Consider the following 17,500-nt stretch of genomic DNA (forward strand, 5'->3'; position numbering starts at 1 on the left):
TTCTAAATTAGGTTTTAGAATCCCTCTTATTACTATTCGGATAATAAGTAAATTGGGACATTGAGAATAACGTAAAATATCTTCTCAAATATATCGGGATAAAGAAAGGTTATTGAGAATTTATCTGAAAAGGTCCAGCGTATCTACCTAGCCGGATTCGGCTACTTTCCTGGAGTACCTTGGTCGCTCGTGCCGGGAAATTCCGACAAGGGACCTCGTTAAAGATTCACCTACCCCACGTCGGCCGTATTAAGGCTGAACGAGCCACTTTGCGAATGGAGATTCGCGGAATACATACATACAGATATATAGTCTATATCCAGCTGCCGATAAATTTCTTATGGCTCGACTCGCTACTCTACTATTGCTTCGAACCTGACTTTCTCCATCTCTCTCTCTCTCTCTCTCTCTCTCTCTCTCTCTCTCTTTCTCTCTCTCTCTCTCTCTCTTTCTCTTTTTCTTTCATTTATCCATCGACTTACTAGGGCCGTCCGGCTTACTTTCGAGGCCGAAAAGCTTCCAAGTAAAAGAGAATTCTATTCGATCCTTTTCCGTTGTACGATCACGATAAAATATACCTTCGAAATAATAGATGTAACGTGATTCAATAGCGAATGTACGTTAAATGATAGTCACGCGACGATCGTTAGTTTCGCGAGATAAGAAATACGATTGTATACTAGCGAGGATCAAGTCGCAAGATCGTTGCTCTAAGGTATCCTCTCTTCTCTCTCACTCTCTCTCTCTTACTCTCTCTTTCTCTCTCTATCTATCTATCTATCTATCTATCTATCTATCTATCTCTCTAGAATTCTAAACATCGAACTCAATAGAGCTAGAGTAGGAGTTTAAATAAAACCATCTAGATGGTAGTAGAAACGCTTCGAAGTCATCGATACTTCCGTACAACGGTTTCTCTTATATGTTGTACGTATAAAGCGTTCAGAAACGTAATTATGCACGATTGTAGCATTAATTAAACTAATTATCGTACGCGTCTTCGTATTTAACGTGACGACAAGTTCAAAATCTATATATGCGCGACAGAGAGAAAAAGAGAGAGAGAGAGGGGGAGAGAGAGAGAGAGAGCGAGAGAAGTTTGTTATGTATTTACACGATCTTCCGAGAAGAGAACATGAAAATCAAGAGAGAAATAGAGAGAAAGGAGGGAAGATAGAAGGTACGAAGATCTTTAGGTAAAGAAAATAGTTTTACCGTAATTCTCGTTACTTCAAGGAAAAGTCGAGAACGTTGGAAAGACGAAGTCGGCCGTTTACTGTGCTGCAAACGAACAAACTTCGACGAATTTCGTTTAATTGACCCTACTCTACAAAGACGAAGTTTCTATTCGAAAAGGACGAAACTTCGGAAGACACAGAACCACCGTTTGACCTCGGTATACCGACCGTTTCGGCGCTGTGGTTAGACCAAACGACGAAATCCTATTGTGTTTCCTTTCCTCCGGAATGGAGGTGTAAGCTACAAGTATCGAACTTGTCTTCTAGAAAAGAGTTTTATTTGTATAAACGTTGAAATAGTGTCACCCTTTGTACTATTGGAAAATCACTGTCCCGGGATCGTTTCGAGATAACTCTCTCAAACCAGTTTTACAATATTCCAAAGTCTGCCTATACTCCCAGTACATTCGAGCGAGATATCCGATAACGAATAGTATATTCTCGTATTCCGAAGATTACAATTCGCACTCGGATTGCATAATGCAATATCAAATCACTTTGAGAGACTCGTGTATCGCGTAATCTCCTTTAGCGAAAATGAAACCGAATCGAAGACGAAGTTGAAGCTAAGCTACTCCTTCACGAGGGAGAGATACAATATTTACAGATAGAAAGGGGGAGAGAGAGTTAGAGAGAGAGAGAGAGAGAGAGAGAGAGAGAGAGAGAGAGAGAGACAGTGAGAGATAGAAAAGGAGAGGGAAATTCGTAACCGCAATAGCTTCTATCCCCCGCACATTACGTCTCTCCAAGGAGTTTATAATCTCGGTTGTGGCATAAACTAACGTTCACTTTCTTGCATTCCCTGGTTTCGCTTGAACCGAGCGAAGTATAACCGGTTTCACTAAGTACATTGTTACCGGACTAGAAGGGGAAAATGGCTTTTCGAAAGGCTAATCTTCCGGTAAACGGCATTCTGTAGTAGGTGGATGAAAAAGAGAAAGAGAGCGAGAGAAAGAGAGAGAGAGAGAGAGAAAGAGAGAGAGAGAGAGAGAAAGAAAAAGAGAAATAGAGAGGTAGGTAAATAGGGGTCTTCTTGATCGGACGAGGTAACTACGTGCCTGGAGTAGACACTTTTCGATCGAAGGCGATGAAGGGAAGGAAGAAGAAGGGCAATAAGTGCGTGACAGCTTCATGCGTCGACCTTTTTCGATGGATCGATCGAATCGAGAGCGTACGCGTCTTATTTATATAAGTACATTATATACGCCTCGGTCTCGCCCACGTACTCGTACGTGGCACTCCTACTTGGCAACGCACGTACATAGGTATACGTGCCGTGCGAAATGCACGCTTCGCGCTTGGTTTGCGCGCGCTAGCTAGCTAGCTAGCTAGCTAGCTAACTTAGCTTGCTAGCGAGCTATCTAGCGAGCGAGCGAGCAAGAGAGCAAACTCACCGAGGGTCTCGCTTATCGATGTATGCCCCTCTTGAATTATGGTACCACCCACAAGCAGTTCTCGATCGCATAAATTATTCAGGACCGAATGCGCACCTGTAATGGAGCAAATCAGTTCCGTGTAAACACCGTGCTTGCGTTTGCAATTACTTTCTGGCAGATTTAATCTTCCCTGAGAAACTACACACTCCGAAGAAGCTGACGAGGAAGAGGACGATGAGATAGAGAGAGGAGCGAAAATAGAAAGAAGAGGAGAACGGCAGGAGGAAAAGTAAAAGGAAAAGGAAGAAGAAGAGGAGGAGGAGGAGAAGTAGGAGGGAAAGGAGGATGCAAGGCCGCGAGAAAGGGAGGATATTTTAAGTCGTGGCAAGTCGTTCCGCAGTGGCAGCTTAGCTTTATCGCCTTACTCTCCTTCGTTAATTTCGTACTAGGCGATACTCGTCTGGCTAGCGCGTAGTTACGCCTACGTGTTTCGGTATAAAAACGTTAATTAAATTCCGTCAACGTCATAATATCCTGCCGTTTAATGGCGATGACCCGCTTGGTCATCGTTAAATATATTATCGTTATATCGTGAACGGCCATTTACACTTCACCCTACCACCGTTCCTTATTTTCTCGATAATTGTGCGCATTCATTAGAGAGTATTACAGTCGATCCCTTTGTGATATAGTAAAGTAGTAAAAGTCGTTGCTCGATCCGACACAAACTCGTAGAAACGTATACTTACTCTTGGAGACTCGAAGTCGAACGGCTAAAAATTACAACCGTAGCCTTCGGGACAGATTAAATCCTACTCACGCAAGAAACCGTGCGAGTACCCTGATGCGAGTAAAAGGGACACGAAAAAAAGTTCTTCTGCCTTCTTCTATGTAGCTCGAAGTCGAGGAGGCGAGACGGCTACCGATGCTGCATCGAATTTGCATGCAACGTGCAACATAGATACGATCGCAGTATCATCTGCCTCTTCGTAAACACGAAGGGTGTGAAGGAGAGAATCAATAGAGCAAAGAGTCCAAGAGAGAGTAGAGAGTTGGCAAGAAACGAGCGTGCCACGTCGTCGTCGTTTCTTCCTTATCGTTCTCTCTTTCTGTCTCTCTCTTTCTCTCTCTCTCTCTCCCTCTCTCTCTCTCTCTCTCTCTCTTTCTTTCATCTCTTCATCCTCAACTATTTCCTTGCAAGGTAGCTTTCATTCTACGCGTCTACTTCCACTTTATCCTTTTTCTCTCAACCACGACTAACCCTCCGGTGTTAAGATGCTCTGCTCGACTTTATTATGATTATGAAACTAACAAAGATGGTACTCGGTGCTTCTCAAGAGCCACCCTCTTTCCTATCCTCTCTATCTTCGTTCGACTTTCGTCAGGAACTTCTTCTCGAATAGCGAATCTATTCCGAGAGACGAATCAAGACTTTCCTTGCGTAGCTGGCAAGCAATGCGAGTATCTTCTTTCCTTCCTTCCTTCCTTCCTTCCTTCCTTCCTTCCTTCCTTCCTTCCTTCCTTTCTTCCACTCTTCTTTTAGCCGTACAGGCTTGCTCTTGGCATAACGTGCGAGAAAAGAAAAAAAAAGGAAATTGTACGAAGAGCGAAGAGAAGAGAATCCTTTCGATAAAACGCGACGAGTATTCAGCTTTGCGCTCTATACTCTCCAAGATAGACGTGATAAAAAGCAGAAGAAGCACTCGAAGATGTGGAGAGGAATGATATCAAAGCGAAAGATGGAACGCTGCTGAATCGAATCGTTCCCTTTGTTTATCAACGAGAGAAGAGACTCCTGCGTCGTGATTTAAACTCGTTTAGAAACTAAATATTGTCTCAGGTCCCGTTGAATATAAAACTTCCATCGCGATATTTTATTCTCGAAACGCTTCGAAATACGTAGCAGATTATTTCGAGAGACAGAGACAGAGACAGAGAGAGAGAGAGAGAGAGAGAGAGAGAAAGAGAGAGAGAGAGAGAGAGGAAGGGAAGGAGAAAAAGATTAATTCGAATCTTGAGTTTAGAACAATTTGTTAAAACGTTTCTATGACGTCCGTTAATGTCTCTAAAAATAATCAATCATAATATTTCTTAATCATAATCGTCGATGATTCGATTGATTTTTTTTTGTTCCCGTAATTTTAATTGCAAATTTTGTTATTCCTCGTCGTTGTTCGTTATTTCTTGTTTCTTTATTTATCTAAACAAAAACTTTTGTTTTGTCTAAAACATGAAACATGTTCGAAATAAGAGAATACCGAGCAATGCGATATATTCGACATATGGTGTCCTCCGAAGAATGTACAATAGAGAAAAAGGACGCAATCGAAAAAGAATCGAAAATCGAAAGTAGAAACGTGCATACGAGTCATTTGAGAAATTTCTTTCATAAGAATATTTATGATATATAGATCGTAATATTGATAAATTTAGATCGTAAGTATTATGTAATTCCGTAGGAATTACTTCGACAGGTTTGAAATAAACAATTTCTTGTATCTTTAACATGAAACGTTAGAAAGAAACGTAGAAGGATAAAAAAAAAAAAAAGAAGAAGTAAAAGATGATAAAAGGAAATAAAATGAAATGAAAAGTAGATAGCTGACTGAAGGTTCTCTATCAAATGAGAGAAAGATTTCTGAGAGACTACAGCCATTACTCTACGTTCTAATCTGTTGTACGAGTTCATTTCTTAATGAAAATGAACCTTTGTGGTTGACCACGTCAGGAGTTGACCACGGACAACAACGAAAGGATCCAATAATCGTTGTCAAAGAATAATGAGGTAATAGTTTCGTGATAAGGGGATCAGTCTTATTCTTGTGTTTAATACAAAATTTTAAGATTTCACAATGAAAGAAACGGAGAAAAAAAGGAGATCGAGAATACGAGATTGAGAAAGAAAAAACGAGATCGAGAAGTTCTTGAACGAATCGGATGTAACAATAATGACGAATCTATAGATCGATACAAATGCTTCTCTACTCTTGAAACGGCTACGGGGAAAAAGAATAAAGACGAAAAAGACCAAGTGTTACTATCTTCGTATTTCGTTCCATATTGAAACAGCTGTTTCTAAGAATTAAAGAAATAGATTTCTTTTTTTTGCAATAACGATAAGATAGAAAGAATTGAACATGTTCAAAGATGAAAAAAGAATGTGAACGAAGATAAAGAGAAAAATGAAAAGGGGTTGGTCGTGAAAGGGTCAGGGCGTGGCTTGAGAAAGAGGATAAAAAGAAGAAAGAAAAGTGAAGGATAAACGCGTTTGAAATAGATCGAAAAAATTCACAAAACAAAAAAGCAAGCATGGGAAAGGAGAGATTCTCTTTCTTTCTCTTTTTCTCTCTTCAATCGAGCTCTTCTAACCGCATTCGCGCATATCTATCTCGCGGCTCGAAGAGCGCGCAAAAGAGAAAAGCGGCCATTGTTTCGGCACGAAAATGACGGCGTACGGACGAGCTTTTGCCCTTGTTCCGTGTGAACGATGTATTCATGTGCATCTCTCGAATGCCGTCGTCCTCGATGAAAGAAAACAAAGAGAGCTATGTTTTCGGACCGATCCTTTTAGTCAACATTTTCCAAACTTTAGTGTATTATTCCAACGTGACATATCAATACACGAAAAAATGAATTTTCAACGGAGAAAAAAAAAGAAAAAAGAAAGAGAAAACTATAAGTATTAAGATCTATAGTATTATATTTGATGAATATGCACTGACTTGCACTTGTTGTACACGTAAAATCAACTAATTCATGTTTCCCATTTTTGTTTTTTTTGTAAATCATACAGTAAATGCATATACCAGAGGGATATATATATATATATCTTTTTTTTTTTATATATTTATTATATATATATATATATTTGTGAGATTCGACAAGCGATATCTGAAATAAAAAATCAATACTGTACAATATTATCGATGAAAAAATTAATAGAAAATTAATGCAAATTATATCTAGAAAAGTGTCGAAAACAATATAGTTTAGAAATGATTTCAGTTAAGCGTTGCTAATATCGGAGTAACTTTAAAACGACGCGTGCGATCGATAAAGCGGAAGAGAAATTTTGCAATTTACTAATACCGTTTAATTATCGGCCTTTTAGCCTCTAATTATTGGCACGGGAGAATGCTCTCAGCGGTACATAAATTATTAATCCTTATCGTTAAGTTTTCCAAGGCTCTAAGGGCCAAGGCGTAGAAAGAGAGAGAAAGAGAGCGAGAGAGAGAGAGAGAGAGAGAGAGAGAAAGAGACGCACGTTTGATCGCGATAGCTCGACGATACGTGACTTCCAGCAACAGCACCAGTACCAGCACCAGTACCAGCACCAGTACCAGCACCCGTACCAGCACCAGCAGCAATAGAAGCAACGGTTGCAGCAGAGCGGTAACCAAGGTGGTAGGAGCGCGACTCTTGATCGAGATAATAGATCGGCGAAGAATTCAAAGCACGCGATAGCTGCTCGCAGGATTTTGACAAACGCACGATCGAGCCATTTTATCGATCATGATTGAAAATAAAAGGGAATCGATGTAGGGGGTAGATACTTTGTTAACGTGTCTATAGACAGTATATGCCACGTTGTGGAGAGGAGAAATTTCAAAGATACTTGGAAAGAAAGAGAGAAAGAGAGAGAGAGAGAGAGGGAGGGGGGGTAAGGTAAGAGAGGGGGATAAAAGAAAAACAACACCTCTGATTAAGGTTGCCCTTATCGCCTTTCGTCCAGCAGCTTCCTCTTCTTCGCGTCTCGATTCGGCACGATAAGCCAGTTTATGAAGCAGCTCGGTAAGGAATAATAGATTAGGGAGGAAGATCGAGAAGAAAGTAAGAAGATAGAAGAGGAGACGTTGGAAGAGGGTGCAGTAAACAATGATGGCTAGCTGCCCTCGTCCAATAACCGCCGCGGTACTCTAACATGGGAGCTCATTACTGGTCTCGCGTGAGCGCATCCACCTATACCTGATTGCATTATAATATAGCCTCAGAGACCTCCTCTTACCTCTCCCTTGTTCATCCGATCGGCTTTGAGTTCTTTCTCTCTCTCTCTCTCTCTCTTTCTCATACAGAGACACATACACATACATGTCTCTTCGGTCCTTGTCATCATCATCGTGCTCATCGTCGTCCTTTTCTTCTTTTCTCATTCTCTTTCTCTCTTTCTCTCTATCTCTATCCATCTTTCAGGGCGCTCGAGGCAAGCTTAGCTTCGTAACACAATTCGAGATCGTATGGTTGAGACAGAGCGTGCGAAGAAAGAGCAAAAAGCTACTTCATTAAAATCGCTAGGTGGCAAGGCTAATGGATACGATCCTGCGTCGATGGGTCAAGCGTGCCATGCGCGTTAGACACGCGAGACCAAACCGTAGTAGTAAAGGTCGAGCGTGTAGTCAGGTAGCCAGACGGACCAATGTTGTACGAAGGATGATGATTAACCGTAATATTTCAAAGATTCCGTTAAACGAGAATGATACGCGTTACGTGTCATGTGTTTTCTTTAACCAACCGAAGAAAAATGATCGATCGTTAATAATGCGAACGATTTTTTTCATTTTTTTCGAGACAGTTCTATCCTAGTAATTTCTTGTTTTCTATTTGTTTTCGAGTCGTAGGAAAGAAAAATCGACAGACGAGACAACAATGATTAATGAAATAACTATCCGTATGTAACTATTTCTCGAACGATCGTTAAAATCTCGAAAGGGGGAGAAAAACGAAAAAGACGAAAGCGAGTAGGCGGAAAGATAAAGAAGGAAGTAAGTAAGGAAGGAAGGAAGGAAGGAAGGAAGGAAGGAAGGAAGGAAGGAAGGAAGGAAGGAAGAAGGAAGGAAGGAAGGAAGGAAGGAGATGTTGAAAAACGGACCGTGCCTGTACTTTTCTTGTCGCCTTCATTCACGTGTCATCAGTCACGCGAGTAATGAGTATCGGACATACGAGGTTTCTTCGCTAAACGAGATCTCTCTCTCTCTCTCTCTCTTATTTTTCTCATCCTTTAAATTTTCCCTCTCTTTCGTTCTTTTATCTGGGTCTCTCTACCTTCGTTCACGATGCTATTTATTATCGTCTGTGCGTGCATACGTGCACGGAAAGTAAAGCGTGCCTCAGCGTACGCAGGTATCTACGAACGAACGAACGAATGAACGAACGAACCAACCAACCAAAGAAGGTGGAGACGTTTGTCATATCTCGCGCGAAGATCTACCAGGATGATTTCACCCGCTGCGTTTCTCAGTTGAGCCGTGCTTCTCCGCTCGACACATTGCGAACGGAGTCGAATAGATACGCTCGACAGGTACGAATGCTTCTAGTGCTTCCTTGTCTCTCTCTCTCTCTTTCTCTCACTTTCTCTCTCTCTCTTTTTCTCTCTACACTTTATCGATAATCCAGACGCGAAAGAGCGTTATAAACGACGAGGGATCGTGTTACCTGAAAAACTCGTTAAAACTCGTGCCACTCTGATAACGAAGCTGCGTGTGCTTCGGACGTTCACAGATATAGTTATTTTTTTAATCTCTCTTTATCCCTTTCTACCTCTTTCCTTTCCATCATTCGTCTCTTACTCTCTCTCTCTCTCTCTCTCTCTCTCTCTCTCTCTCTTTCTTTCTCTCTCTCTCTCTCTCTCTCTCTCTCTCTCTCTCTCTCTCTCTCTCTCTCTCTCTCTCTCTACATATATTTCCTTTCGTAGATCAAACAAAGCATTTTCTCTATTTATTCAACGAAACGATCGAAGATTTTAATCATTTTCCTGGGACAATCGAACTCGAATGAAAATTCTGACGTGTATATGCTTTATTAAAAATTTTCAAATTAATTCCTCTTTTTCATCTATCTATCTTTATATCTGTCTGTCTGTCTGTCTATCTGGCTCTCTCTTTCTCTCTCTCTCTCTCTCTCTCTCTCTCTCTCTCTCGTAATTGAGAGATTCTCAAAGCCGGTGGTCGGTGCATCGTCCTTAAAATGTCGTAAACGCCCAGCAACCCGACAGACAGGCCGTCCATTCGGTAATGATTTCTACCAATTACAGCATAATAATCCATTTAACTCGGGAGTAAATGCTAGGCGACGTTAATAACGAGCCCAATAAACTCAATATGAGTTCGCGAGATATCATAGCGCTTATCGAATCATGAATCAGTGCTTCCTCTCGCATTCGATCTCTCTCTCTCTCTCTTTCTCTCTCTCTCTCTCCCTCTCTCTCTCTCTCTCTCTTTCTCTCTCTTCCTCGACATTGAAGCGCAGACTCATAAAGATAATTCGTCGTATCAACGCGCAGCCGAGAAGTCAGTTAATAAAGCGGAACAAGAAGAAGAATATCCACCATCCTTTCCATTTCCTTCTTCTTCATTTCTCTACTTTTAGCTTTTTCGACATCGTTCGACGTCTCAAATTCCCTTTTGTAACGAACGACATTCTATAGTATTCGTACGTATGGTATTCCGTCGACCTCAAGAAGTACGTTTTTCCATAGAAATTGTACCGCATGGAATTGCATTCGTCGAAGTGAAGTGCAGTAAGCGAGAAGGAGGAGGAGAGGATATGAAGTGGTACTTTACTTCCAAGAATCCTCGATTCTCTCGACTCGATATGACACTTGAGACCGTCCTCTCGCTCTTGATGGTCCTTCTTGTCGTACCTACGGAAGGTAATTTAAAGGGAAGAGTCTTGCTGCAATTTTGACACCGTCTCAGAGAAAAGGATATAATAGACGGGAAATTGCTTATCCGTAGAACGAAACGAGGAGACGTAATGAAAAGCTTCGAGATGAGTGGCTCGCACCATGCCAACTTGGAGTGGGGAGAAAAATGGTAGTACTCTTTATTAGGCCAGGGCTCGAAAGGATATTCTAGTACAAGAGGTACTTTTCCAACTTTTCGAAATAGTATCCGATTCGAAGAAATAGTGGAAAGATCCGTCGTCTTCTTGCCGTTTCGACGACATTTCAACGATCGCAAAGAATCCTTTAACGGAGGTGATTCCTGAAACGAAATTTAATTTTGCGACTCTTCGGCTCGCATTGAAGCGTGTACCGAGCCATTTTTAACGGGACTTTCTTCAAGATATATCTACGTACCTACTTTGGCTCGCTTATAACGAGCCCAAACCGTCCTCCTAAATTATTAACGGTCGAAAGGTTTAAGGTAATTCTAAAAGACGCGATGAAACTCTATTCTCCACCCTCGTTCGTTGTCAGTCTAAAAGAAGAAGACGAAGAAGAAGACGAAGACGAAGACGAAGAAGACGAAGAAGAAGAAGAAGAAGAAGAAGAAAAGTAACAGAGAACGATGATGAGGAAAAAGAAAAGAAGAAAAAATAAAAAGAAAAGAAGTAGGCGGAGGCGGAGACAGAGGCGAAGGCAAAGGCGGAGTAAGAAGATATGCTGTGAGAACGAGAAGAAAAAGCCACTTCTTGTCCTTTTCTCGATCGATAACGAATATCTCTTGGACAAAGTTAACTTTCTCGGGCTCCTACCTATTCCCTCCTCTCTCTCTCTTTCCCTCTCCTCTCTGTCTCTGTCTCTCTCTCTCTCTCTCTTTTTTTTTCTCTTTCTCTTTTACTCTCTGCATCTCCTTTTCCTACGTCTAAAGGCAACTTGACGAGATTCTACTTCGTGGTATCCTTAACGAGATCGAATTAATTACACGAGACGCGTTATAAAACGCATTCGCGACTTAGATTCGTTGAGCGTGCGGCCGATCATAACGGATAATTAAGTCCAAAAGGAAGAATCGTTCATCGTTGTAATTCTCCCTTTCTCCCTCTTCTTGTCTCGCTTATAACCTTGTTAAATTGGAGAAGAAGGTTTACCGAAGGGAAGGAAGACAAGAAGAAGAAGAAGAAGAAGAAGAAGCAACGATGACGACGACAACGACGAAGACGAAGACGAAGACGAAGACAAAGAAGGAAGAAGAAGAAGAAGAGGAAGAAAAAATAAGAGGAGAGAGAGAGAGAGAGAGAGAGTGGACTCGTGCAAAATAAAGCCTACCTTCGGAGTGATCTCGAATTATGATAAAAGCTAACGACGATCTCCTTGGCGGTCGGTATCGGAGTAACGAATCGCGTTAGCGAGGCCAAATGGGAAAACGTCCTTAATTAACAGCTTGGATATCGGGTCGAGACACCAAGCGTCTACCGTCAAACTGGTAACGAGCTGCCGTTGCTGTTCCACCATTCCTTTTGGTTGGTTCTATCGTACAGAAAGGAGAGAAGGGATGCCACTAGGGTATTTAAATTGACATGCATAACCGCAAACCGAGAGTGCGCACCGAAGTCGAGTTAGCGTGTCGTCCTGGAAAGCCGGTAAAAACACGCATCTATTTCCATATAACAAGTTTATATATTACGCCGTCACCGGCAGCACGTAGTTACATTTGAATACGATGTCCTAAAGCAGAAAGAAGGGAGAGAGAGAGAGAGAGAGAGAGAGAGAGAGAGAGAGAGAGAGAGAGAGAGAGAGAGAGAGAGAGAGAGAGAGAAAGAGAAAGAGAGAGAGAGAGAGAAATAGATACAGAAAACGAAGCTTCGATGCACACATTGCTTACGAGTGGCATCGAGTTCGCGCGCACGATCACCGCCGATCGCGACGCGAATTGCAAAATCCACCTTGGCACGACCCGCACGTTCGAGTTTGAGTAATTACCGAGAGGATTTACGTGTGGGAGAGTGCGAGAAGCTGCCAGAGACATGCGGTATCCATTTCGGCTTGGAAACCATCTGATAAATAGAAGTAAGAAGGAACGATCTGGTTATACTACTAGTTCGTACCATTCGAGGGAGAGTGGAAGAGAGAGAGGGAGAGTAGGGAGGAGGGAGGGAAGAAAGAAAAAGGATCGCTCGAGATGATAGACGTGGATACGCGATAAGAATGGTAGCTTGAAATTGCGATAGAAATAGGAGAGAGAGAGAGAGAGAGAGAGAGAGAGAGAGAGAGAGAGAGAGAGAGAGAATAATGATCGATGAATCGTCTTACGTTAGCGCGTACATATTCAATGACTGGCACTATTTAGACGGACGTTTTAATCGCGTTAACGTAGCCGACCGATCCGCCAAAGGCTTTCTAAGCCGATCAAAGCTAATGCAGATCTAGGAAAAAAAAAAGAAGAAACAAAAAATAAAAATAGGAAAGAAAAAAGAAAAGAAGAAATAAAAAAAAATAAAAAAAAATAAAAAAAAAACTAGAGTACTAACTCAAAATGATAGAGTCATTGGCATATATATATATATATATATATATATATATATATATATATATATATATATATATATGTGTATAAAAAAAAAATTTCTCATACCGTAATATATTACTCCTCGGAGGCAAGGCTACATCTCGAATTTGATAAAAATCCTATATTTCTTCCTCGACGTATACTTTTTGCCGGAGCCGATGCAAGGAACGATATAAACGTAGCCTAAGGTACGCTTCTCCGGGGAAACTTTATTTTTCCTTATTGCCCTCTACTTCGTTCCAAATATATCCTGACGTATGTAGTCTGCTACGCATCACAGCACGTTGCACTCTTCCAGCGACCGATCGAGAGTGACCGACTTTGCTCTACGACAGTCGACCTTGGCTACGTACACGACGATCGACTACATGCCTTGTAAAATAATAGTGCAGTCAATCGTATCTTGACTGAAAGTCGAGTACGCATTTTAATTTTAATGTCGAATTTTTTCAAGAAAATTTATCGCTCGAGATAGAAGATCGATAGTAGAGTGCAGATCCAAGTGTACGCGTGCGATAATAAAATATAAATTTAGATCCCAGAGATCCCATGAGACTCGTTATCGATCAATTACGAGTAATTTTGAAAAAGAGTACACGAAACGTAACGCGATGAATTATTAATCGAAAAGATCCGGATAGCCCGCCTTATCGTTTTGGCGAGAGCATTATCGAGAGCTTGATTAAATAGCCACAACGAGAGAGATGCATGCCGGTAGAAAGAGAGAGAGAGAGAGAGAGAAAGAGAGAGAGAGAGAGAGAGAGAGAGAGAGAGAGAGAGATAGAGAGACGAAGGGAGAAGCAAAGGGTATTCACGAAAAGAGAGAGACGACGAACGACGAAGAGCGTGAGGTAGTACCGCGAACATCGAATATGATGGAACTTGGGAGGAGGGAGGATCGGAGGATCGGAGGGCTGTTATTAGTGCTAAAACAAACGGCCACGACGTAATTATCGGCTCGACGCGTACAACGCGTAACAAACGGGCAGTGTACGATGGCGTAAATATTCGTAAAATGAAAAAAGGAAAGATGAGAGTTCAAGGGAATGAAAGGGAGACGAGCATGCTAAAGCGAGGAACGAAGGACAAAGGGATCGAACGAGCACGGATATCGAGATGTAAAAGGTCTTTCCCTCTCCCTTTCTCCGTCACTCTCTCTCTCTCTCTCTCTCTCTCTCTCTCTCTCTCTCTCTCTTTTTCTCTATTTCTCTCTCTCTCTCTTTCTCTTATACACATATACACACTTTCATTTATGAGTGTACGTTGAATTAAAACCGCGACGCTCATCGCTCGCGGAAAAGTGCAAATACGAGGTGCTGATCCCTTTGGTTATAGCATTATCGCTAATTAGTCTATTATGCGACGAGTGGATAACTAGCGTACTTGTTCTCGTTGACGAAGCACCGGCTAATTTGTTCTCTCGTGTTCCGATAAGAGACTAGTGGTGAATAAAAGTAAAAGGAAAAAAAATAAAAGCAAGGGGGATTAAAAAAAAAAATGATGAATTCCAGATCGCGCATCGATGCAAAATTATCGAGCATACCTTCATTAAAATTGCAATAAAGTCGTTCGTTAGCCGTTTGTTTCTCCATGGTTGGTATCCTATTACGTGGCAAGATCGTGTTATCGATAGAAAATACTTGAAAATACACAAGATCGCACTTCGTTAACAAGTGTCGAGGGAACAAATAAGACAAAGAAAGAAATACTTATAATCTATGCTTCCTTGAATCCAGTTTTAACGAAACAAGACTATTAAAGTGTATACGTTATTCGGTAAAAAGGATTTTATATCGACGGAAACGAAGATATCCTAGTATTTGATACCTTGGAATTGTAATAGCATATTTTAACATATATTAGAACTCAACGAGGAACAAATCGTAAGACGATTCAAGCGGACCACGGTGCTGCCGTACGAAACGCCATCGAGTTACGGCTCGATTAGCAGCACGATAAAATCTCTTGGACTGCCTTCAAACAATTACATTGATTATCTTGATAGGAACCTGACGCGAGCCAGCGAAGTTAATGAGCCGACCGTTTCTTAACTCGATCGAAGGCAGAATATTTTTTTCTTTGGTTAGGAAAAAAGCAATTAATTTAATCAGTGATCTTGACCAATCGATTTTTAAGAAGAAGGAACAGAAACGTCTGGAATTTCGTATTCGTTGAATAGTAGTGGTAGTAGTAGTAGAAGATAAATCGATTTTGAAAGTTCTCTCCTTTCGAGTTGGTCAAGTAAAGGTAAGAGAAGAAAAGAAAAGAATCGCAGTCTATTCCCAGTATGTTAGATCCCAGGTGAGTCGTAAAAGGGTTGAAAAGTCAGCGTCCTGCGTCGTCGCTTCAACCACCTAGTCCAACCTATCCCTTCCAACTGTTAACCTCACTATTTCCCTGGAGTCTATTCTCGAGGTGAGTATTCTTTCTGAGGAAACATTCGAATCCTGACTCCGACTCGTACGAATAAGTGTCTTTCAACAAGTCGAGTCGATGCAGAAAAGGACGAATACAAAATTTCAACGAATGTATTGCCGATAATAATCATAAATGATATCGTACGGCAATAGCGTTTGTATTACGCGCCTCGCCGACTCATTAGACGCAATTCACAGTGGGAGTAAGCATTTCTGCGGGGAATAATTCGATCGATCGAGTCGTTGTACTCTGACCGTTTTTGGTGCCTCTTTCGTAAGAAAACGCACAAAGAATGAAAATAGTGATAAAAACGAAAAGAAAGAAAAAGATAGATAGATAGATAGATAGATAGAGAGAGAGAGAGAGAGAGAGAGAGAGAGAGAGAGAGAGAGAGAGAGAGAGAGAGAGAGAGAGAGAGAAGAGAGATATGAGGATGAGCAGCGATTAATGAGAAGATCGTCGCGCGAAATCAATCATAAATTTTTCTTCTTGATTCTTCCCGACCGAGTCTCGTTACACGGTCGATGCTTGGCCAACGCGCTTCAACCATTTTCCTTGAGTACCGAGCTCCGGCAATCTCCTATTTATTCGACGTCACGTCTCCCGTACGTGTCGCGTCCTTCTCGTATCAATCGTAATCTGCGCTCATCCGATTAAATCCAAGCCCCGAGTCGGGATAGAACTTAATGAACCCGTCCGTGACTATTCCTTGAATTCGCGGTAATAATAAATTATACGGGATGGGAGAGTCTCCCTCGCACCATGAGGAATATCGGCGGCGATCGTTCAAGGTTGCACTCGACAGAACGGAAAATATGAGCCGTCTCGAGTAATAAGAACGAACAGGACGATCGCATCGATCCTTCTTTCGATTTTTCCTTACGCACGAGAAGCCAAGAAAAAGAGGGAGAGAGAGAAACAGAAATAGGCAGACAGATAGACAGACAGCCAGAGAGAGAGAGAGAGAGAGAGAGAGAGAGAGAGAGAAAGGACAGGGGGGAAGACACGGTTTATCTCTTTTATTCAGTAAAAAAGAAAAAAAACGTCAGTGATCTTACAAGTATAGTGGTTATCTATAGAACGTATTCATAGAACATAAAGTGTTGAAGTTATTCGATAACGAAGATAATCACGGTTATCGACCAACCGAGCCGTACCTCATTGAAACGTCCCATTCAATATCTTTTTGATTTCGTTCAAAGCCCATTAATATGTCCTGTTCGTTCGTTCTCGACAAGATGTAGATAGGTAGGTAAGTACTTACGCTAAAATGAAGGAAAATCTTGAGAATCAGTTAACGCGACTAATGATACGCCCGAGTTCAAGAACTGTCGACAATTAGCTTTAAATTAAATTCCGACGGTATATCAATTGACAGAAAGTTTTCAACACATCTACATTATTATCAAACTTCGAAATCGAGAACGCCTTTGAGTCTTTCATAGAAAATTTTACATTCCACTCGAGTTAAAAGTTCCTTTTTCTTATATTCTCCTTTTTCTCTCATATCTTATTCGTAGTTGTGAATTATAACATAACGTAGGGAAAAAAAGAAAAAAGTAAAAGAAAGAAAAAAAAAAAAAAGAAAAATAAATAAATAAATAAATAAAAAGAAAACGAAAAGAGGAAAGATACAATCTAGCGACACTTTCAATTTAGCCGTTGGTACAGCATTCGATTCAAATTCATTTCGCATATCGTTCGTAATTATAGCAACATTATAACAAAAGTCGTATTCCCTTGTGCTTTACAACTTCCCATCCTCTCTCTCTTTCTCTCTCTCTCTCTCTCTCTCTCTCTCTTTCTCTCATACACACACTCACTCAACGTCCGCTCACCCTCGCCATCTATGAATTTCAAGTATGCACGTGGTTGCGGCAGATACGCAAATCGGGTACGAGTCCGGGGCTCCACTAATGCGGCTTTTGCGAGTGAATTTGTCTGCATCATGGAGCTACCTCGGTATATCAGCGTTCCTAGCTTAATACCATATAAACGAGCCGAGCTCATATTCTCTCGTAGCTAACGTTCATCGACTCCGCGCATCAAATTTCAATATTATGATGTAGTCGGATAGGAAGTGTTGGGGCGCGGTTTTCGTTCAAAAGAGAGGATGAGGATGCCAGTATACACGGGATGGGCTGACGGGGCAGGGAGGTGGTAGCGGGGGAGGGAGATGGTGGCGGGGGAGGGAGGTGGTGGCGGGGGAGGGAGGTGGTGGCGGGGGAGGGGATAGTTGTAT

The 17,500-nt window shown here is 41.5% G+C and overlaps 2 protein-coding genes across 3 annotated transcripts in view; both read right to left on the minus strand.

Moving 5' to 3' along the window:
* The window catches only part of LOC146873173 (autophagy-related protein 16-1-like), a 257,007-nt gene that overhangs the window by 223,019 nt on the left and 16,488 nt on the right, over positions 1 to 17,500 (minus strand). The window lies entirely within an intron of this gene.
* LOC118439610 (autophagy-related protein 16-like) overlaps positions 4,008 to 17,500 on the minus strand; it is a 115,835-nt gene continuing 102,342 nt past the window's right edge. The window contains exon 9 of one of the 2 annotated variants that reach the window (XM_085664874.1): positions 4,008 to 4,172. In XM_085664874.1, the coding sequence (XP_085521000.1) occupies positions 4,023 to 4,172 (150 nt within the window). In that variant the 3' untranslated portion in view covers positions 4,008 to 4,022. Of the gene's footprint in view, positions 4,238 to 17,500 lie in introns of both variants that reach the window. The other variant, XM_085664875.1, reaches the window with a different exon arrangement.

The sequence above is a fragment of the Vespa mandarinia genome, chromosome 2 (genome assembly GCF_050613455.1).
Source record: "Vespa mandarinia isolate Hongniang chromosome 2, ASM5061345v1, whole genome shotgun sequence".
Classification (NCBI taxonomy): domain Eukaryota; kingdom Metazoa; phylum Arthropoda; class Insecta; order Hymenoptera; family Vespidae; genus Vespa; species Vespa mandarinia.